Genomic DNA, 22,550 nt, shown 5'->3' on the forward strand with positions numbered 1-22,550 from the left:
AGAGTTGTAACATTTGAGGTAAAGGAAACTTTATGCAGATTCTGGGTTGTTATGGATTTTCTCTGACAGTAGAGAGATTCAAACCCTAGCCAGTACCTGCCAGTCTAAGAACAGAGACAGAGACACTTAAAAGGATCTGGCTTGCTGTAACTTTAAATGTAATTCATGTTACTTTTATTTTTTTTCAAAAATCTTTAAACAATTTATTAACTTTGAAGAAGGAATAAGAATAGCTCCTTTAGAAACTAGACACACTGAAGCACTGATCTATTCACAGAGCTTCTACACAGATGAAGAAGTTTATATCAAATGGACAAAAAATAGTACAGAAGACCTATACACAGAAAGATTGAGAAAAATCCATCTCTAGAAAGCAGGTCAGATGAACTCAAAGACCTCACTGAGGGCTTCCCTGGTGGCGCAGTGGTTGGGAGTCCGCCTGCCGATGCAGGGGACACGGGTTCGTGCCCCGGTCTGGGAGGATCCCACATTGCCACGGAGCGGCTGGGCCCGTGAGCCATGGCCGCTGAGCCTGCACGTCCGGAGCCTGTGCTCCGCAATGGGAGAGGCCACAACAATGAGAGGCCCACGTAACGGGGAAAAAAAAAAAAAAAAGACCTCACTGAATGTAGGAGAATCACTGGAGGACACGTAAAGCCTTCTGCTGGGGCATAAAGGTAGGAACCAGTCCATGTAGTCAAGAAAACACTCTTTTCCCTCCTCATCTAAATGCTTGCCTCCAGTCTGGGTCCTGATTATTTGAACTGGTTGTCAATCAAGGTTCCCTTCATCTTCGCTTTCTTGGCTTCCAGTTCAGCCTGGAAAGGAAGAAGAGTATATGTCCTGATACATGACATGAAATTCTGATTTTCCTGCCTTATTCTAACTGCCCCAACACTATCCCCTCATGCTCATTTAGTATACAAAGTAGAACCGTGTTTCTAAAATTGTGATGAAACTCTAGCAACTGCTTTCCAAACTTTCTGATGTTATGACACACATTGAAGATAATAATATCTGTATGGTAAAACGGGTAAACACACAGGGCTGTGGTCTACCAGTGTAGGGATCCCACAGCTCCAGGACCCCTGAAGGACTGGAGGAATCAATATCATGACATATCAGTATCCTATTTGTGGCAGAACAGGAGGAAGAACACTGTTCTAGAACAGTGCTACTTAAAGTTGTGCAGTCCATGAAGATACACACAAAAATTGAGAGTAAGCATTTAGAAGCTTCTATAGCAATTTGACAGAGCAATAAGAAAGTGAAATCATCTCGTAAGAAGAATTCAGGCAAACTCATTTTTATTGCATTTTATAAATTACAAATCTACTCTTGACAAATTTTAAAACAAGAAGCAAGCACTGGTCCTTCACCTCAGAAAATTCGATAAGCAGTGCTCTAGATCACTACGGCAAGGTAAAGCAGCTCTCAAGACCTACTACCTCTGTCACCAAAAACTCCTCTACGGTCAGTAGAATAGACTGGTATACTTTTCGATGAGGCACCAATGCTGGGATGTCTGATTTCAAAGAAATATCATAAGTAACTTATTATCAGGAAGACAGAAACATAGGCACCATCACATATAGACGTGTGTGCTCAACAAAGAGCCTAGGGATGGTGCAGACAGTGGTGGTGGAAGCAGTGCTTTAAGAAGTAGCGACCAGCCCCAATCCTGGCACCCCAATTGTAGCCCCACTGTATGCCTCATACCCTGGGAGAGCACCCATGAGCCCCGATCTTGAACTCCTGACCTTGGACCACAAGTAGCAGATTAACTTACCATTCTCGTTAGGGTTGGCTAACAAGAACTATCATTTGGGGCCTGGATCCTGTGGTCACTATCCCAGAGTAGGGTATGTACTGACAGCCACGGCCCACGGTTAGACACCTGGCAGCCAGCCACACCATAACCCCCGACAGACTTCTGAAAGGATTCCCCTGCCTGCCGGAGGGTCTTTCAGACCGAGGAACCCAAACAGTCCAGCCCAGCGCCTGCCAGCCCCCGCCCGCGCCACTCACCAGCTCCTGCAGCCGCCTCTTACTCATGCCTTTGCGCTCCAGCTGCTTCTCAATCACCTTGGCATTCTGCGCATACGAGTCAGCAACTTCTCTCTGAGGGAAGAAAGAAGCACCCTTAGACCAGCAGTCTCACCAAAGAGGAGCAACAGAGACCTCGGGAGAAGTTTATACTCCTCAAATTATGACATTATTACTGAAATGGCAAGACTCTGCTCCCTTTCAACTCTTCGGCTTTTCCATAATCCGGGAGAGTCAGGTTTCAACCGAAACCACATTTAAGTAACAGATAACATCTCTCTGTAAACATCATTATACTGAAATACCATAAAGGTAATTGCTGCTCTTGCTAAGGACAGACTCCCACACCATCAGAGCTGGACTGGAAGGGACTTGAAATTGCTGAGCCCAGTAGTTTTTCAACTGAAGAGGGATGAGGAGGGATTTGCCCCCTAAGGCATCTCAAAAAACAGTAGGAAAAAAATGACTGGGCTTCCCTGGTAGCGCAGTGGTTGAGAGTCCGCCTGCCGATGCAGGGGACACGGGTTCGTGGCCCGGTCCGGGAAGATCCCACATGCCGCGGAGCGGCTGGGCCCGTGAGCCATGGCCGCTGAGCCTGCGCGTCCGGAGCCTGTGCTCCGCCACGGGAGAGGCCACAGCGGTGAGAGGCCCACGTACCGCAAAAAACAAACAAAAAAAGACTGATCTAGTCCAAATCCCTGCTCCTTATCTTACAGAGATGTCTCTGAGATCCAGGGAAACAGGAACCAGCCCGGTATCACAGCGTTTCTTAGTAGCAGAGCAAGATCTACGAGCGAAGTTCCTAGTTATTCTGTTACTCAATGCTCTGGTTGGAGAGCCCCCTCCCCCGGCCCCGCATTCCAATCCCCCTGAGAGCAGAAGCACTTACAGCCTCAATCTCCTCTTCCTCTTCATCAATAGTAGACACAGTGACAGAGCTGAACTTGCCCATGTCTTTAGTCCGTTTCGTCATCATCACCTGGAGTTGCAGGAAGAAGAATCAGTCTAGTTTACCTCAAGAGGCTCTGTGAGTCGTGTGTGTGTGAGTGTGTATGTGTGAGTGGGTGTGTGCAAGTGTACAAGCCTGGTTCCTGGGGGCAGGGGACCTCCTTGGGACAGGCTGGCCTATCTAAAAGTGCCCATATTTTAATTTGCATTATATTTTTCTGGTATTTGCCATCAAGGGTTTTTAAAAGTATATTTAAAGACTAGCCTTATTCATTCAATGTTTAATTGCTCACACTGGAAAAAGAAGAAATTTCAAAGGAAGTAAATGTGAATAAAAATCATACAATTTCTAACTTTGCTCATAGAGCAGATGTAGGAAAGAAAAGAGAACACACAATAGGTGTTACAAGTTTGTAGCACCTGCTTATACACAAAAATGGCATTCTCTTAATAAAGAGAGTGCTCATAAGGGGCAGTTTCTCATGCACCATAATCTTCTTTAAAATTGTAGGGCTAAATCTGTAGCTGTATTAACCCATCTGTCTCCTTCAGTGATAATTACTTTCTTAGGAGGCTCTTGTTTCTGAGTATATATGTTCGTCTTCCCAAAACCCTGGCCAAACTTGACTACTGCTCCATCCACAATGAAGGTCACAGGAGCATTCTTCGGTTGGGACTGGTAGAAGAGTGGCAGCCCGCACCTGCAAACAGAACAGTGAATCTCAGGGAGGCCTCAGAATGCAAATCCCCAAAACGGTGCTTCACAAAGTGTGCGTAGACTCTGGGGATATTTGTGTTTGTGGCATAAACTGATGATTAGCTCTTCCCAGTGTTTCCCAAAACTACTTGATAAGAATCACTGACAGTTGGGCTTCTCTGGTGGCACAGTGGTTAAGAATCCGCCTGCCAATGCAGGGGACACGGGTTTGAACCCTGGTCCGGGAAGATCCCACATGCCGCGGAGCAACTAAGCCCGTGCACCACAACTACTGTGCCTGTGCTCTAGAGCCCACGAGCCACAACTACTGAGCCCGCGTGTTACAACTACTGAAGCCCACGTGCCCAGACCCCGTGCTCCACAGCAAGAGAAGCCACCACAATGAGAGGCCTGCGCACTGCAACGAAGAGCAGCCCCCGCTCGCTGCAACTAGAGAAAGCCCGCGTGCAGCAACAAAGACCCCTCTCAGCCAAAAATAAAAATTAATTAATTAATTATTTTAAAAAAAGAAGGAGCATAAAGGCTCCACTGCAGTGGTCTGCCAACTAAGCTCTGTAGCAATCGTCATGCTTTCTTTGGTTGGTCATTTCTTTTTTAAAAAAAAATATTTATTTATTTATTTTTGGCAGCTTTGAGTCTTCGTTGCTGCATACAGGCTTTCTCTAGTTGCAGCGAGCGGGGATTACTCTTCGTCGCAGTGTGCGGGCTTCTTATTGCGGTGGCTTCTCTTGTTGCAGAGCATGGGCTCTAGGTGCACAGGCTTCAGTAGTTGTGGCACACAGGCTCAGTAGTTGTGGCTCGCGGGCTCTAGAACGCAGCCTCAGTAGTTGTGGCGCACGGGCTTAGTTGCTCCGTGGCATGTGGGATCTTCCCAGACAGGGCTCGAACCCGTGTCCCCTGCATTGGCAGGCGGATTCTTAACCACTGCGCCACCAGGGAAGTCCTGTTTGCTCACTTCTATTATACTTCTTCAGCTAAGTGAAGTAGACCCATACCCATAAGATATGATTAAAGTAGTCTAACAAATCTAATGTGGCTGTAAACTAAAGTGCCTTCTTAGCCACTTCCCTGCTTTAATTCTAGTCTGAGTCTTCTGAGAGCCAAGATTGAACTGTAATTCATCAACAAGATTAAACTTATTATAGTTTAATATTCTCACTGTTAACAACCTAAAGCTGGAAATCATATATATCTTTAAATAATAGTCTCTAAAGTTCTTGGGTCTGTAGTCCTATAACAGACTTTATAAATAAGTTTGGATTAAATTACACTATGTGGGGATTTCCCTGGTGGCACAGTGGTTAAGACTCTGCGCTCCTAATGCAGGAGGCCCGGGTTCAATCCCTGATCAGGGAACTAGATCTCACATGCAGGCTGCAACTAAGAGTTTTCATGGCACAACTAAGGAGCCCACGTGCCACAACTAAGGAGGCTGCCTGCCACAACTAAGACCCGGTGCAACCAAAACAAATAAAAAATATCAAAAAAAATTACACTATGTTACATTTACCATATGACCCAACAATTCCACTCCAAGAGAAAACACATGTTCCCACAAGATTTATACTAGAATGTTCATAGCAGCTTTATTTATAATAGCCAAAGCCATTAACAACTCAAATGCCCTTCAACAGGTCAATGGTTAAACAAACTGTGGTACAATGACTACTACTCAGAGATAAAGAGGAACAAATTACTGATACACATACAACTCAGATGAATCCCCAAAGCATCATGCAACATGAAAGAAACCAGATGTAAGAGATACACATTGTATGTAGTAGAACACGTACTGTAGAATTTACATCACATTTTAGAAAAGGTAAAACACAGTAACAGAAGGCAGATCAGTGCTGGCGAGGGGAGGGGTGAGGAAGGAGACTGATTGCAAAGGAGCACTGGAAACGCCTATGTCACAGGAGTGGTGACGTTACATGGCTCTGTGCTTCTGTCAACACTCATCAAACTGTACACTTAGGAAGGGCAAATTTTATTATATATAAGTTACACCTCAGTGAAAAAAATAATACTATGCTTAAAAACCCATTTTTGTGGCCAGCTGGTCAGAGATGTAACTTGGTCAGTTGCATCTCTTTAAGAAGCATATTGGTATTTGCATAACTGAACTTTGAAGGCAGGTAAGATTATAGGGATAAAGATATAACAGAGAATTGTCTCCAAATGATTCTTTTCCTAACACATCATTGCCTCTACTTACTTATTCTCAGAGAAACCCACACTGTTAATACTTACTTTGCACATTTCTTCCTGTACTGTCGTTCAATGCCTTCAGGCCTGCACAGAAAATGGAAGTTAAAAAAAAAAAGATACAAACAAATCTCATAACCTACCAAGCTCACTACTTCAAATGCTAAAAGGGCTTTTCAAAAGTTATCCTTGGGCTTCCCTGGTGGCGCAGTGGTTGAGAATCTGCCTGCTAATGCAGGGGACACGGGTTCGAGCCCTGGTCTGGGAAGATCCCACATGCCATGGAGCAACTAGGCCCGTGAGCCACAACTACTGAGCCTGCGCGTCTGAAGCCTGTGCTCCGCAACAAGAGAGGCCATGATAGTGAGAGGCCCGCGCGCTGCGATGAAGAGTGACCCCGCTTGCCACAACTAGCGAAAGCCCTTGCACAGAAACGAAGACCCAACACAGCCAAAAATAAAATAAATAAATAAAAATTTTTAAAAATACAGGCAAAACTGAATCAAGCAACATATAAAGAAGGTTTATACCACATTGCCAAGTGGAATTTATCCCAGGAATGCAAGATTGGTGCAACATACAAAAAAAAAAAAATCAATCAATGCGATACACTACAATAATAGAATAAAAGAGAAAACACACATGGTCATCTTAACAGATGCATAAAAAGCATCTGACAAAATTCAAAGCCCCTTCAATATACTAGAAATAGAAGGGAACTTCCTCTACCTTATAAGGGGCATCTATGAAAAATTCACATCTACTAAGCCACATAAACTAACATCATATTTAATGGTGAAAAACTGAAACCTTTCCCTCTAAGATCAGGAAGAAGACAGGGATATCCACTCTCAACACTTCTATTCAACACTGTACTGGAAGTTCTAGCCAGGGCAATTAGGCAAGAAAAAGAAATAAAAAGCATCCAGATTGGAAGGGAAAAAGTAAAACCATCTCTATTTGCAGATGATATAATCTTATATATAGAAACCCTAAAGCATACACACACACACACACACACACACACTATTAGGACTGATAAACAAGTTTAGTAAAGCTGCAGGATATAAGATCAATATTCACAAATTAATGGTAGTCCTATACACTAGAAATGAACAATCCAAAAATGAAGTTAAGGAAACAAGTCCAGTTACAATAGCATCAACAAGAATAAAATACTTAGGAATAAATTTAACAAAGGAAGTGCATAACTTGTGCACTGAAAACTACAAAACATCACTGAAAGAAATTAAAGACCTAAGTAAATAGAATGACACTTCATGTTCATGGATTGAAGACTTAATATTGTTAAGATGGCAATACTTTCCAAATGAATCTACAACTTCAACACAATCCCTATCAAAATCCCAGCTGGTTTTTTTGCAGAAATTGACAAGCTGATCCTCAAATTCACATGGAATCGTAAGAAATCCAGAGTAGACAAAACAGTCTTGAAGAAGAACGAAGTTGGTGGACTCGTACATAATTTCAAAACTTAATACAAAGCCACAGTAATCAAGACAGGGTGGTACTGGCATAAGGACAGACATACAGATCAATGGAACAGAACTGAGAGTCCACAATAAACCCATACATATATGGTTAATTTATTTTCAGTGGTGCCAAGACCATTCAATGGGGGAAAGAATAGTCTTTCAATAAATAGTACCGGGATAACTGGATATCCACACACAAAAGGATTAATTTAGATCCCTACCTCACACTATGTACAAAAATTAACTCAAAATGGGGAGTTCCCTGGTGGTCCAGTGGTTAGGGCTCTGCACTTTTCCACTGCAGGGGGCCCAGCTATGATCCCTGGTCAGGGAACTAAGATCCCACAAGCTGTGTGGCATGGCCAAAAAATAAATAAACAAAAAATTTAAAAATTAACTCAAAATAGATGAATGACTTAAAGGTAAGAACTGGGACTTCCCTGGTGGTCCAATGGTTAAGACTCTGAGCTTCCAGTGCAGGGGGTGTGGGTTCGATCCCTGGTCGGGGAACTAAGATCCCACATACCAAGGTGCAGCAAAAAAAAAAAAAAAAAAAAAGGTAACAATCAAACCTATAAAACTGTTAGAATACATAAGTATAAATCTTCAAGACCTTAGATCAGGCAATGGTTTTAAAAATATGATACCTACAGCACAAGCAATCAAAGAAAAAATAGATAAATGGGACAATTAAAATGAAAAACTTTTGTGCTTCCAGGAATACCATCAAGAAAGTGAAAAGGCAACCCACAGAATGGGAAAAAATATTTGTAAATCATATATCTGATAAGGGACTAGTATCCATAATAAAAAATTCTTACAACAATAAAAAACACAAATACTCCATTTAAAAAATGGACAAAGAATTTTTTTTAATTTATTTATTTTATTTATTTATTTTTGGCTGTGTTGGGTCTTTGTAGCTGTGCGCGGGCTTTCTCTAGTCACAGCAAGCGGGGCCTACTCTTCATTGCGGTGCGCGGGGTTCTCATTGCAATGGTTTCCCTTGTTGCGGAGCATGGGCTCTAGGCGCGCAAGCTTCAGTAGTTGTGGCTCGCGGGCTCTAGAGCGCAGGCTCAGTAGTTGTGGCGCATGGGCTTAGTTGTTCTGCGGCATGTGGGATCCTCCCAGACCAGGGCTCGAACCCATGTCCCCTGCATTGGCAGGCAGGTTCTTAACCACTACGCCACCAGGGAAGCCCAAAAATGGACACAGAATTTTACTAGACATTTCTCCAAAGAAGATACATAAATGACCAATAGGGACATGAAAAGCTCAACATCATTAGCCATCAGGGAAATGCAAATCAAAATCACAATGATACCATCTCATACACACTAGGATAGCTATATCAAAAAGGCAGACAATAGGGCTTCCCTGGTGGCACAGTGGCTGAGAGTCCGCCTGCCGATGCAGGGGACACGGGTTCATGCCCCGCTCCGGGAAGATCTCACACGCCACAAAGCGGCTGGGCCCCTGAGCCATGGCCGCTGAGCCTGCGCGTCCGGAGCCTGTGCTCTGCAACGGGGGAGCCCGCAGCAGTGAGAGGCCCGCGTACCGCAAAAATAAAAAATAAAAAAAAAAAAGGCAGACAACAACAATTATTGGCAAGGATGTGGAGAAACAGGAACCCTCATATACTACTGGCAAGAATGTAAAATGGTGCAACTCCTTTTGAAACCACTCTACAAGGTCCTCAAAAGGTTAAACACAGAGTTACCATATGATCCAGCAACTCATACATATCCACCCATGAGAAGCAAAAGCATGTTCACACAAAAACTTGTACACAAATGTTTACAGCAGCATTAGCCATAATACTTTAAAAAGTTAGTTAAAAAAAAAAACAACACAGGACTTCCCTGGTGGCGCAATGGTTAAGAATTCGCCTGCCAATGCAGAGGACATGGGTTCGAGCCCTGGTCCAGGAAGATCCACATGCCGTGAAGCAACTAAGCCCATGTGCCACAACTACTGAGCCTGCGAGCCTAGAGCCTGTGCTCCGCAACAAGAGAAGCCACCGCAATGAGAAGCACGCACACCGCAACAAAGAGTAGCCCCTGCTGGCTGCAACTAGAGACAGCCCATGAGCAGCAACGAAGACCCAAAGCAGCGAAAAAAAAAAAAGAATGATTTATTGAGTCATTCTACACATGGATGAATCTTGAAAATATACTAAACGGAAGATGCCAGACACAAAAAGCTACAGGGACTTCCCTGGCAGTCCAGTGGTTGGGACTCCATGCTTCCATTGCAGAGGGCATGGGTTCAATCCCTGGTCGGGGAACTAAGATCCCGCAAGCCGCATGGCACAGCCAAAAAAGAAAAAATGTTCATCTTCTTGAGATATGGAGACTCTAATACAAATAAGACAAGGGTTTTAAGTGGTACAATTATAAAGAAGTGATTAATAGGAGCTAGATATTTGGACTTAATGGACCTTGATTTTCTTTCTTGTCCTTAATCTCCAGGAATATGTGAGATAGGAAAGGCCAAAGACAAAATAAAACATTCTCCCTGGTTGTGGTAGCAGCACCTAAGATGGCCCCAATGATTCTTGCCCCCTGGTATTGACATAATAATGTCAATAATCCTTGTATAATGCCCTCCCACAATGAACACAGCTGACTTGTGACACCAATAAGACACTGAAGAAGTGATGGTGTGTAACTTCTGAGTCTTGGTCATAAAAGACATTATCGCTTCCAACTCGCTCTCTCTTGGATTACTCACACTGTGGGAAGCCAGCTGCCATGTTACAAGGATACTCAAGCAGCCCTATGGAAGATCCTTGTTCTAAGGAACTAATGCTTCTTCCCAACAGTTAGCACTCAGCTGCCAACCATGTGAGTGAACCACCGTGGAAGTGGAACATCCAGCCCTAATTAAAGACTTCAAATAACTGCACCCATGGTCGACCTCTTAACCACAGCCTTATGAGAGACCATCCAGCTAAGCTGTTCTTAAGTTCCTGACCCACAGAAACTATATGAGATGATCAATGTTTGCTGTTCAAAAAAACAAACAACAACAACAAAAAACCATAGGAATACCAGGAGATGAGGATGAACAGGTAGGCTAGGGCCAGATCATAGAGAGCCTTCAGACTTGGATTTTATCCTGCTAGCCAGGATTTTTTAAATTGCGCTCCACAATGATCCCTAAATGAAATCGGATAGGAGAATGGGGAGAAGTCCTTAATGGGTTGGGCTCAACTCTTCCCCAATCAGAGAAGCTTCTTGCTTATTTATACTTCTGGTAAAAATTTCATTTGAAGAAAGGATTCATTGCTTAAAAACGTTTGAAAGGCACTGCTGTAGGTGATGAAGAGTCACTGAAAGATCTGAAGCAGGAAACTGACATCACGTGCATGTGAGATCATTCAGGCAGTAGACGATAGTCTGGAGGAGAGCGGGGGGGTGGGGGGAGGTAAGAGGACACTTCAATAGCCCAAGCAAGTGATGTTGGGTACCAGAATGATGGCAGTGTGGCTGGACTGAACAGGAGGAGGCAGCCACAAGACAGACTAGAAGGTAGAATCGACAGTACATGGTGAGTGACTGGATGTGTGCAGGGGATGGTGGGGGGCAGGGATGGATGAGACAAAGACAGGACTGGCTCCCAGATTTCTGCCCTGGGCCACTGCGTGAATGGTGATGTCATCGTAGGAGGAGGAAAAAGAAGGAATTGTGTTTAGCTGACACCTTCAGAGACCTGACTGCAGTGGCTTCAACACAAGAGTTTCTTCTCATGTAAAATAAGTGTAGAGGAAGGCGGTTCCTGGTGATGGTTGAGACCCAAGGATAGCGTGGCAAAAACTCTGCAATCCTTGTGGCCTTCCCTTTCTAGTCCCAGGATGGCTGCTGGTGCTCCAATTATCACGCCCGTTTTCCAAAAAGCAGGAAGGAATGAGAAGAGTAAAAAGGACTTTCCTTGGAAGCCCCACCCAACAACTTCTACTTCTGTCCATTTTACTTGGCAAAAGCTAAGTCACGTTCAGAATCTTAGGGGGTTTTTGGAGTGGGGAGAAGCTGGAATATGTGCCCTATCTTTACAGACACTGGTATATAGGCAGGTAAAATAGAAGAGTGTTGGAGTGGTGCTGAGTGAACCAATCTGTGGGATTTTCCACGTTAGAGAAATGAGTTTGGCTTTAGTCATGCTGTATCTGAGGTAGAACATCAGGTGAAGAGGTAGAATAGGTAGTTAGATATACAGTTCTGGGCACAAGAGAGAAACGGAGGCAGATCTAGATTTTGTGAGTCATCAGCATATAAGCGTAACTGATGCCACAAGAGGTGGTGAGAATGGCCAAGGAGAGTATAGAGAGAGAGGGGATAAAATGAAGGTCAGAACCCTGGGGAATGCCAACATTTAAGGGGCAGAAAGAAGAATCCAGAAGACTGAGAAAGCCAAAGAAGTAGAAGGAGAATCACAAGAGTAGCTTCACAGAAGTCAAGGAAGGAGACAGCATCAAGGGAGGCATATGGTCAACAAAGATCCAGACAGAAAAGCACCCACTGGATGGGCAACTGGGGAAGCAATGGATGAGGGAGGGAAGGTACCAGGGAACAACAGAGTCAAAGGAGAGGTACTTTAGAATGGAAGACTTGGAGGTGGAAAGTGACAGGCTCCAGGGCACGCATTAGGCAGACTGCCATATTTTCAGTAACTGGGGCTCCCACACTCATCTGGCTAAAGAATAGGAGGGGTAAGATCAGACTGAAATTTCACCCCTGATAGGAAAGGAGCATGCTAAAGTGGGCCCTTGGAAAGACAGTTCAAGATTAGAGCAGGAACCATGTCAACCAAGGGGGAAGTCTACCATGCCTTGTGGGTAAACTCTGAGAACTCTGTGGCCCAACAGAGTCACTTGGCCAGAGGTCACCGGCCTGTGCAATACCTGGCACTAAGGCTGGGCCCAAATCTGGCTCACTTCCAGGATCAGGCTGACTGGATTCCAGGGTTGCCACTTCAGCCTAGGGCCCCGCAGTTTTCTGGCCTACAGGTGACGGCATCTGCCTTATAGTGCCATAGGAGCCTGTGGCCTAGTTGTGTTGTTAGATTACTTTCTGTATTAACTAATATATATACATTTAATACATATTATCTAGAACTGTTATATATAATTATGATGTATGTAATAAATATTTTAGCAATCCTAAAGACAGTCAGTTGAGAATTTTCAAAATCAGAAACCCAAATAAAGGTTAATAGAGGGAGAAAAAGCACAAGCTAATGGATTAGCTTTAGATAGGGCGTGTTATTTATAAACCTCCCTACATACCACAATGGAGGACTTCCCCAATGTTACCTGGAGGGCCTTCCTTTGTGAATTTCATATGTTTTATAATCTGTGTCCCCACTTGTATCCTGTATATAAGCAATTTTCTCTTCAACTACATAATTCTAGAAGCCCAGTTGTCACAGTGGTGCCTGATTTGGTACTGAATGTCGCCTAGCAATAGTTTCTAACTGTTTTCATTAGTGTGGGCTGATAACAGTTTGGTTTCTTAAATAAACATAGCTAGATGTCAGCCTGTAGCTTTTTCCGATTCAACACTAGAATATAAGCTCTGTACAGGCAAGGTTCTTTGCTTGTTTACTGGTTGTACTGGTTTGGATAGTGTCCCTTAAAAAGTTATGTCCTTCCAGGAACCTCAGAGTGTGACCTTATTTGAAAAGAGGGTCATTGCAGATATAATTAGTTAAGATGAGGTCACAGAGATGAGCAGAATGTTCCCTTAATTTAATATAACTGGCGTCCTTATAAGAAGAGAAGAAACACAGAGACAGAAACACAGGGAAAAAGCCATACAATGATGCAGACAGAGGCTAGAGTGATGCATCTACAAGTCAAGAATGTCAAGGACTGCCGGCAAACACCAGCAGCTAGGAAGGGGCAAGGAAGGCTCCTCCCCTAGAACCTGCAGAGACAGCATGGCCCTACCGACACAGTAATCTCAGATTCCAGCCTCTAGAACTGTGAGACAATTCATTTCTGTTGTTTTAAGCCGCCTAGTTTATGGTACTTTGTTATAGCAGCCCTAACAAACTAATACACTAGTATATCCCAGACTTTTAGGACAGTACCTGGCACACAGTAGGAGCTCAATAAATGAAATATTTGCTGAATGAATGAATGGACTTAGAGCAGGATGACCTCTCTGTGACATTTGGCACCTGTTGATGACCACCCCCTTCCCTCACTTCTTGAAATTCTCTCCTCTCCTGTTTTCCACATCACCAGGTTCTCCTGGTTATGTTCCAATTATTTTGTCTGCTTTTCAAACATCAATGTTTCCCAGGATTATGTCTTCAATCCTCTCTTCTTGCTCCACACACTTTCCATGTAACTGTATCCCTTCCCAGGTTTCAACTCCCCATATACACCAAGGACTCCCAAATCTAAAACAGATCTAACCATGTCACTCCTCTACTTAAAAAAAGAAGATGGCTATTGCCTAAAGATAAAGTCCAAACTTGTCTACTTTAGCATTCTACTCTGTCTTCACCCCAGGATGCATGAACCCCTTCCTGTAAAGTAACTTAGGCTCTAGCCACAAGGGACTACTTAAATTTCCCAGGCACACCATATTTGATGCTTTTAATGCTTCCAGAGTCCCTCCACCTGGAATGCTCCTCCATCTACTTGGTGAAATCCTAGTTCAAGGCCAAACACAAATGCCACCATCTTCTGGTATCCTTCTTGACCACCATTCAGGCAAGATGATCTGCTGCTGTCTGTTTTCCCATAGGCTTCTGTTCACCACACCAGAATTTTATCATATCACAATAGGTAATCTGTTCCCTCACTGAGCCATGAGCTCTTTAATGGTATATAAGGACAGTGCCTTATTTATCTTTGCTGATCCAGTCCCTAGCTCAGTGCCCGGCACCTGGTGTGCTGGAGATTACAGGTTGAACGAACTCATTCTACTTGCAAAAACCCCAAATTACAGCTATCAAATGGCAACAGAATCACATCTCAGCACCACTTCAACAAAGCACAATAAAGATACGGCTACATTAACAGAAGTTAGAGACCCACCACAAATGTCAAAGTACTGGGCCCCAAATGGATGACCTGGTCCACACTAGATGGGGTATTTCTACTCCTCAGAACTAGACCCCAAGACAACCAGGAAATCCTAGACAGAGAACATCAACCTCTTACCTCCGAAGATACATAGTCTCCTCGTCTTCTGTGTTACAAAACTTGTGGGCGTGTTTGGCAGCATCAATCACACGGGACCGATCCCGGGGCCTCATGGGCAATTTCTCCAACTGACAGTCTGACGGAATGAGAAAGATTTGGTCACGAGAGCCACTGAAAAATACCCTGAGGCAATCAGAAGCTTTCAGTGGAGCCCTTAGCACTTTAATTTTTACTATAATTATCATGCCTATTGAAGCCTATTATTGAATGTTCCAACTAAAAATGACTTGGTGTCAGGAGACCTGGATTTTAGCCCCAGCTCTGGCTAATCACTTCCTCTCTAGGGCTCTTTCTCCTTACTTGATTATATTATCTCAAAAGTCCTTCCCAGCACTGCAATTCAAGTTTTCTATGAGTATTTCTGATCCTGGTACACTTGGCTTGTGCTGTAATGCATTAGAATGAGAAGAGACGATCAAGCATCCTGGAATGCCTATGAGGAAGGCATTGATTGGAAAAGCTGGATAAGTGCTTCGGAAAGGAGAGAGTGGGTAGGCGGTATGCTATTATATATATGGTATGTGAATGACCCATCCCAGTTAGGGGAGTTCTGATCCAAAAACAATGAAAACATACAGGAAATAAATTAGGTACAGGTATAAAGCAGACGGAAAATTGATACAATGCAAATTAAGTACCTAAAGGATGACAGAGAAGTCAAGTGATCAGAGTGATTGCAGATTCATGGAGGAGGTGGAGAGGGGAGTTAGCATGAGGCAGTTTGCACATCAGCTCGTGACTCTTCTCAACGACCTGCCGGAGTAGACATTTACTATTCCTAGCTTAAAGGTAAGGGAATTGAGGATTAGGAAGGCTAAGAGATCGGCCACGCATTTAATAGGAAGCAGAACAAGAATTCAGACCCATCTCTAAGTGATCAAAGGGAATTCATTTACTCAGTAAATACGGGAGGGCCTTCTATGTACCAGGCACAGTTGGAACACTGTGCTAAAGATTCAGCAAAGAACAGAGCAGACAAAGACCCTGACCTGATGAAGTTTACGGGCCAGCAGAGGAGGCAGAAATTTTCAAATTAATAATTATATAACATGATCTTGGATAATGATAAGTGCTAATAAAAAAAGTTAGACAAGATATTAAGAGGATGCACAGTGATCCAGATAGTGATAAGTGCTACCCAGAAAAATCAGGCACGGTAAGAGGACAAAGAGTGACGGGGTGCTATTTTAGATAAGGTAGTCACGGATGGGTTCTCCAAGGAAGTGACATTTCAGCAGAGACCTGAATGAAGTAAGGGGGCATGGAGGGGAAAGGGTTTGAGGCAGAAGAAATACCGATCCCAAAGCCCCTGCAGGCAGGAACATTTTGACAAGACAGAAAAATCAAAAAGGCCGCTGTAGCTGGAGTGCAGTGAGCAAGGGGAAGAGTGTTAGGAGATGAAATCTGAGAGGTAGCTGGAGGTCTGATCACACAGGGTCTCATTATGGACTTTGGTCTTATTCTTGGCATTACAGGAAAACACTGGTTTGGAACAGGACTCTGGGGACAAAGAGTGGTGAGCAAGAGACTACTGTGGCAATCCAGGTGAGGGATGGTGGTGGCTTGGAGAAATGGAGGTGGTAAAAAGTAGATTCTAGATAGATTTTCAAGGAAGCACCTGCAGAATTTGTTGATGGACTGGATGGAGAAGTCAAGAATGATTCTGAGATACTCTGTGAAGAGTGGTACCACTGACTGTGATAGGGAAGTCGGAGAGGTACAGTGGAGAGCAAGAAAGTAGGAGATCATGAAGTTAATTTTGAACATGGTCTCCCTCTCTCTCTTTTTTTAATTTTTAAAAAAATTTCATTTAAGTATAGTTGATTTACAGTGTTGTGAGAACACGGTCTCTTTAAGTGGTCCATTAGACATCCAAATGGAGACGCTGAGTAGGCAGCTGGAGTTTGAGAAGAGGTTCAGGTTAAAGAGGAACATTTGGGAGTCATCAGCATATAAACGGTATTTAAAGCGTGGGAATGGTTGAGCTTGCCTAAGGAGTGAGTACAGATTGAGAACAGATGAGAGGACTGAGCCGTAGGGCCGTGCAATGCCTAAAAGTCTGAGACAGAAAAAGGAGCCAGAGGCTTCCCTGGTGGTGCAGTGGTTGAGAGTCCGCCTGCCGATGCAGGGGACACTGGTTCGTGCCCCGGTCCGGGAGGATCCCGCATGCCGCGGAGCGGCTGGGCCCGTGAGCCATGGCCGCTGAGCCTGCGCGTCCGGAGCCTGTGCTCTGCAACGGGAGAGGCCACAACAGTGAGAGGCCCGCGTACCGCAAAAAAAAAAAAAAAAAAAAAAAGGAGCCAGACACTGAGAGGGGGGGAAATCAAGGTAGGAGAAAAATCAGTAAAGTGTGGAGTCTTGGATGCAAATGAAGGGTTTCAAGAAGGATGGAGTGATCATCTGTCAAATGCCACTGAGAGGGGATTTAAATGAGCACTGATAATTGACCACTGGAACTGGTAACACGTTCGTTAGTAACTTTGACAAATATGATTTGGATGGTGAGGTGAGAAGGAAAGCCTGCTTGAAGTGAAGGCAAGAAGGAATGGGAAGTGAGGATGCAGAGACAGCCCATATAGGTAATTCTTTTTAGAAGTTTTGCTATAAAAGAAGCAAAGAAATGAGGTTATAGCTGGAGGAGAATGTAGGATCAATGCGGGTAGGAGGTTATTTTCATGTAACATCAGAGCTGTTACAATATACTTGTATCCGGCAGAAAGGTTACAAAGTTTCTAGACGCAGAGTGGGAGGAGAGTGAGTATATTTTTTATGGAAGAGGAATTTAGTTTTGAGAGAGTTCTGGATACAGAATCACAAGGTTAAACAGAAAACCGAAAACCTGCCCTGGAGTGGGGCGGGATGGGTACGGAGGATTTTGATGGAGAGGGAAATCCTCGCATAGACTCGGCTGCCAGATCACAGCCAGAGGAAATGCGCCCTCGAGAACCCGAAGTTTAGCTCCTTTCAGACTACTCACCCAGCACCAGGACCATCTGGCCGCATAAACAGTAGTAGACGTGAAGGGGCTTCTCGCCGTCGTCATACTCCTCGCGATCCCGGGTATCGGAGCAGACTACGGACCGGGAAACTACTTTAGGCATAGCTCAGAGCAGCACCGGAAAATGAAGGCAAAAGTAAGAGTCGCGCAGAAATGACGTCATCCACTCGTAGCGAATCTCCCCTACGTAGGCTGGTCACGCGTCCATAGTAGTTGTGTGAGCTTACCGGCCGTACCATTAGGCTAAGATGCATCGTGAGCCTCCCAGAACCTGACCTAAGTTCTCTGGGACTGCTTTACTTGGGACCCTTAATAATTTAAATTATTCATTTATATTTCTATACACGTATACGTATGTATATGCATATATACATATATATATAACTAGATATAAGAAAGAACTATTTACACTTTATATGCATGATACAGAGTTTAGGTGTGCCTCTAAATATGATTTTGATTGGCTGTATTCAGGATGAATACCTAATGAAGTAGAGGAATGTTAAAAATTGAGATCTAGGGCTCCCCTGGTGGCGCAGTGGTTGAGAGTCCGCCTGCCGATGCAGGGGACACGGGTTCGTGCCCCGGTCCAGGAAGATCCCACATGCCGCGGAGCAGCTGGATCCGTGAGCCATGGCCGCTGAGCCTGCGCGTCCGGAGCCTGTGCTCCGCAGCTGGAGAGGCCACAGCAGTGAGAGGCCCGCGTACCGAAAAAAAAAAATTGAGATATAATTCACATAACATAATTTACCCTTTTTAAAAAATTAATTTATTTTTTGGCTGTGTTGGGTTTTCGTTGCTACACACAGGCTTTCTTTAGCAGCTAGAGGGGCTACTCTGTTGCGGTGCGTGGGCTTCTCGCTGCAGTGGCTTCCCTTTGTTGCAGAACATGGGCTCTAGGCGCGAGGGCTTCAGTAGTCGTGGCGTGCAAGCTCAGTAGTTGTGGCTCACGGGCTCTAGAGCGCAGGCTCAGTAGTTATGGCGCATGGGCTTAGTTGCTCCGCAGCATGTGGGATCTTCCCGGGCCAGGGCTTGAACTCGTGTCCCCTGCATTGGCAGGTGGATCCTTAACAACTGAGCTACCAGGGAAGTCCCATAATTCACCCTTTTAAAGTGTATAATTCAGTGGGTTTTAGCACATTCACAGAGTTTTGCAACTATCACCACTACCTAATATTTCATCATCCCCAAAAGAAATCCCATATCCCTTAGCAGTCACTCTCCCCACCTTTTTCCAGCCACTGGCAACTACTAATCTAACTTTCTCTCTCTGGATTTGCCTCTTCTGGACATTTCATATGAATGAAATCATATAATATGTGGCTGTTGGTATCTGGCTTCTTTCACTTATGTTTTCAAGGTTCAACCCTGTTGTACCATGAATCAGTAAAAAAGTAGTAATGAATCGGTAAAAAGGAACTTCATTCCTTTTTATGACTGAATAATATTCTGTTGTATGGATATACCACATTGTGTTTATTCATTCATCAGTTGGTGGACAATTGGGTTGTTTCCATTTTTGTGATATAAAGAGTAGTGCTGCTATGGACATTGGTGTCCAGATTTTTGTGAGAACATGTGTTTCTATGCTTTTATGTTTTGTGAGGACGTATGTTCTCTTGGGTGTTTACTTAAGAGTGGAATTGCTGGGTCATATGATAACCTTATGTTTAACTTTTTGAGGAACTGCTAAGAGTGTTTTCTAAAGCAAGTTTATTATTTTACATTTTACATTTACCACCAGCAATGTATGTGGGGTTCTGATTTCTTCACGTCCTCACCAATAATTATCTTTGTCTTTTTTATTACAGCCATCCTGGTGAGTGTGAAGTGGTATCTCACCGTGAGTTTGATTTGCCTTTCTCTGATGGCTAATGATACTGAGCACCTTTTCACATGCTTATCTTCTTTGGAGAAACGTCTATTCCAATCCTTTGCCCATTTTTAATTGGGTTATTATTATATTGTTCAATTGTGAGAGTTCGTTATATATTTTTGGATACTAGACCCTAATCATGTAAATGATTTGCAAATAGAGGCATCTTAATGATCCCATTTGCCACAGGTTTAGGGAACATCTTCCACCCTTCCTTCCTCAACCCAGAAACTCTCCCAGAATGCTCTCTGTGGAGGACCAGAGCCTGGGGCAATCCAGAATAAAGACATTGAGACAGTTTACATTGGATAGCTTCAAGTGATGACACCAAAATAGTGGATTTTTAACAGAGAACTTACTGGAGGAAGCAGGAGCTGGTGACCAGAAAACTGACAGGTTAGCTGGAAGAAGTGTAGTGTTCAAGATACACAAGATGTAAACCAATGAGAATTTAAAGCAATCTGCTAGCCCTCAAATGAACATGAGTTAATAAAGTAGAAAAGAAATGTCAAGTCTTAAAGAATCATAGCGTTTGCTCCTTAGATATTAGTCCAGTGTCATCCCTATGATTCTATGTTCTTTATAATAGTATTTATTGATCTTCTACTGTGTGTTAGGCACTGTGCTACATACTGGTTGCATAGTGATCAATTATAAATAGTCTCCCTCCCTTAAGTGGCTCAGTCAAGCGCAGGGGTGGGTAAAGGGCTAGAGAGTAAATATTTTAGCCTTTGAAAGCCAAGAGGAAAAATCAAGAACATTATGTAGGTACTTATATAACGAGAGAAAACAAATTTCCACAAATGTTTTATCAATGAAATTCAAAATATAATAATAACTGAGTATAATTTTTGCATAATACAGATCTCCTAATAAGAATGGCATTCTTTTATGGAGAGGATAATATTTCACTTAATTAGGGTTCAAAGTGAGTGTTTCCTATCATCAAATCAGTTACAATCTCAATACACTTATTATTATTATTATTTTTGGCCGTGCCGCGTAGCATAGCATGTGGGATCTTAGTTCCCCGACCAGGGGTGGAACCTGTGCCCTGGAAGCGCAGTGGAAGCGCAGAGTCCTAACCACTGGACCGCCAGGGAATTCCCCTGTTTTTGTTTTTGTTTTTCAATATATTTTTAAAGGTTTTTAACTTGTTTCAATTGGTCAAGGTTTTTAGGAACCTCACTTTTAATCTGTAATAAAAGTTTACAACTTGATTTTTTAAGAGTTAAAAAACTGCAAGCACCTGTTAATAAAGGTCTTAATAAAAAATCTGTTACATATATTTATCCATTAATGCTTATCTGTAATGAGATTTATGTATTTCATCTTTGAGAAAAATCTTAACACAGATAAGTACTGCCATATACTGATATCAATCCACAGGCACCTCCGGACTTCCCCGGTGGTCCAGTGGGTAAGACTCCATGCTCCCAATTCAGAGGGCCTGGGTTCAATCCCTGGTCGGGAAACTAGATCTCACATGCATGCTGCAACTAAGAGCCCACATGCCAAAACTAAAAGATACCACATGCTGCAGTGAAGATCCCACGTGCTGCAACTAAGACCCGGCGCAGCCAAAAATAAATAGACAGATAAATAAATAAATTTTTAAAAAAAGAATTGCAAAATGGTGACAATTGAGCATTAAGTCAAATGCAAGGTCCTTCTGAAAGCAGAGCTCTATGCAATTGTACAGGTTACATGCTTATGAATCCAATTCTAGTTTAAGAGAACTGGCTTCATAGGCATGTAAAAAAAATCCACAGGCATCTGAGTTTTAATTGAGCATATTCATCTCTTAGATGGCACTTATAGAATTCTATCAGATTCTTCTCTTGACATTTGCCTTTCAGTATGTTGTTACATTGCAGAATAATCAATTCCAACTGAAGTTTAGGTGGAAGCTCCTCAACTGCACAGTTAAATTGCTTTTGAAATACAGAAATTTCCTTTGCACTTGCATCAGGGTCCAAAAAGCACCACTGGAACTGTAATCTGAGCTCAGAAAAGATATCCACTGCAAATTTGTGTGGGATTGCAAATCTTGATTTTTTGTTTTAACATTTGACAGCACGGGAAGCAATTAAGTAACTAGACATTACTTGTGGTTCAAAAACTGTCAGTTGTCATCGAAGTGATTTCACTGCAGTATAAATTTCACATGTAAGCAGCGTTTTGCCTTGTAAGTTTAGGTTAAATTTATTAAGTAACATTGTTACCTCTACAGCAGAAGCTAATTCCATTCAGTGTTCAATAATAGTGGTTGAGGGTGATTCTTCTGGCTCAGAAAATTCTCAATCCCAGCCACGAGCTATAAAAATACAAAAACAAACAAACAAAACAACAACAAAAAACCTTATAACTGCTAAGTTGTTGAACTGCTGTTGGTAGGGCAAGTCAGAATATTCAGCCTCTTTTTCTGACAAAAATTCATGAAATTGACAATGGTTTAGTCCATGAGAGTGGATGAAGTTCACCGTTGACACGAATGGTTGAATAACACAAGATAGATTAAAATATTTTCCTGCGAAGTACCTGCTGTTCAATAATATGTAACAAATAACTATAGGATTTAAACAACTTACATTTTTGCAAGCTTTGTACATTTGTCCAGCTAAGCCTTTTTCTTCTTCATACATGTTTGAAATGCATCTTAGCAGATTCTGCTTCAGGTTGTATTGAATTAGTGGTCTCTTGACTTTTTTGAAAATATTCTCATTTGCCATCATCTACAGATTATCCATACAGGCCAATTCTTCCATCGCTTTAAACTCAGCATTGACTCTTCAAATAAACAACAACATCTGAGGAGTATTATTAAGATCTGTCAACTTATAAAGAGACAAGGAAAACCACTTGAAATAATTTGCCCTGTTTTTTAAATGACTATTGATGTTGCTTCCAATGTCCTCAACTTTTTGAGCTGCTGTTCTTGGTGAAAGGCTAATAGTCTTTAAAAAGTTTATTTTCCCTGGACACATTTCTTTGGCTTCTGCAATCAAACACGATTTAATTAACTCACCATCAGTAGATGG

The 22,550-nt window shown here is 42.9% G+C and overlaps 1 protein-coding gene across 1 annotated transcript; it reads right to left on the bottom strand.

Annotated features, from left to right (window-relative positions):
- Positions 1-549: 549 nt before the first annotated feature.
- Positions 550-17,739, bottom strand: STEEP1 (STING1 ER exit protein 1). Its single transcript, XM_082864274.1, has 7 exons — positions 17,613-17,739; positions 14,594-14,711; positions 5,966-6,007; positions 3,557-3,695; positions 2,936-3,025; positions 2,029-2,121; positions 550-818 (listed from the first exon to the last, which is right to left on the bottom strand). The coding sequence occupies exons 1-7, from the start codon at positions 17,734-17,736 to the stop codon at positions 756-758; spliced, it is 669 nt and encodes a 222-aa protein (XP_082720400.1). The 5' UTR covers positions 17,737-17,739; the 3' UTR covers positions 550-755.
- Between the last annotated feature and the right edge of the window lie 4,811 nt (positions 17,740-22,550).

The sequence above is a fragment of the Leucopleurus acutus genome, assembly GCF_964270905.1.
Source record: "Leucopleurus acutus genome assembly, chromosome: X".
Classification (NCBI taxonomy): domain Eukaryota; kingdom Metazoa; phylum Chordata; class Mammalia; order Artiodactyla; family Delphinidae; genus Leucopleurus; species Leucopleurus acutus.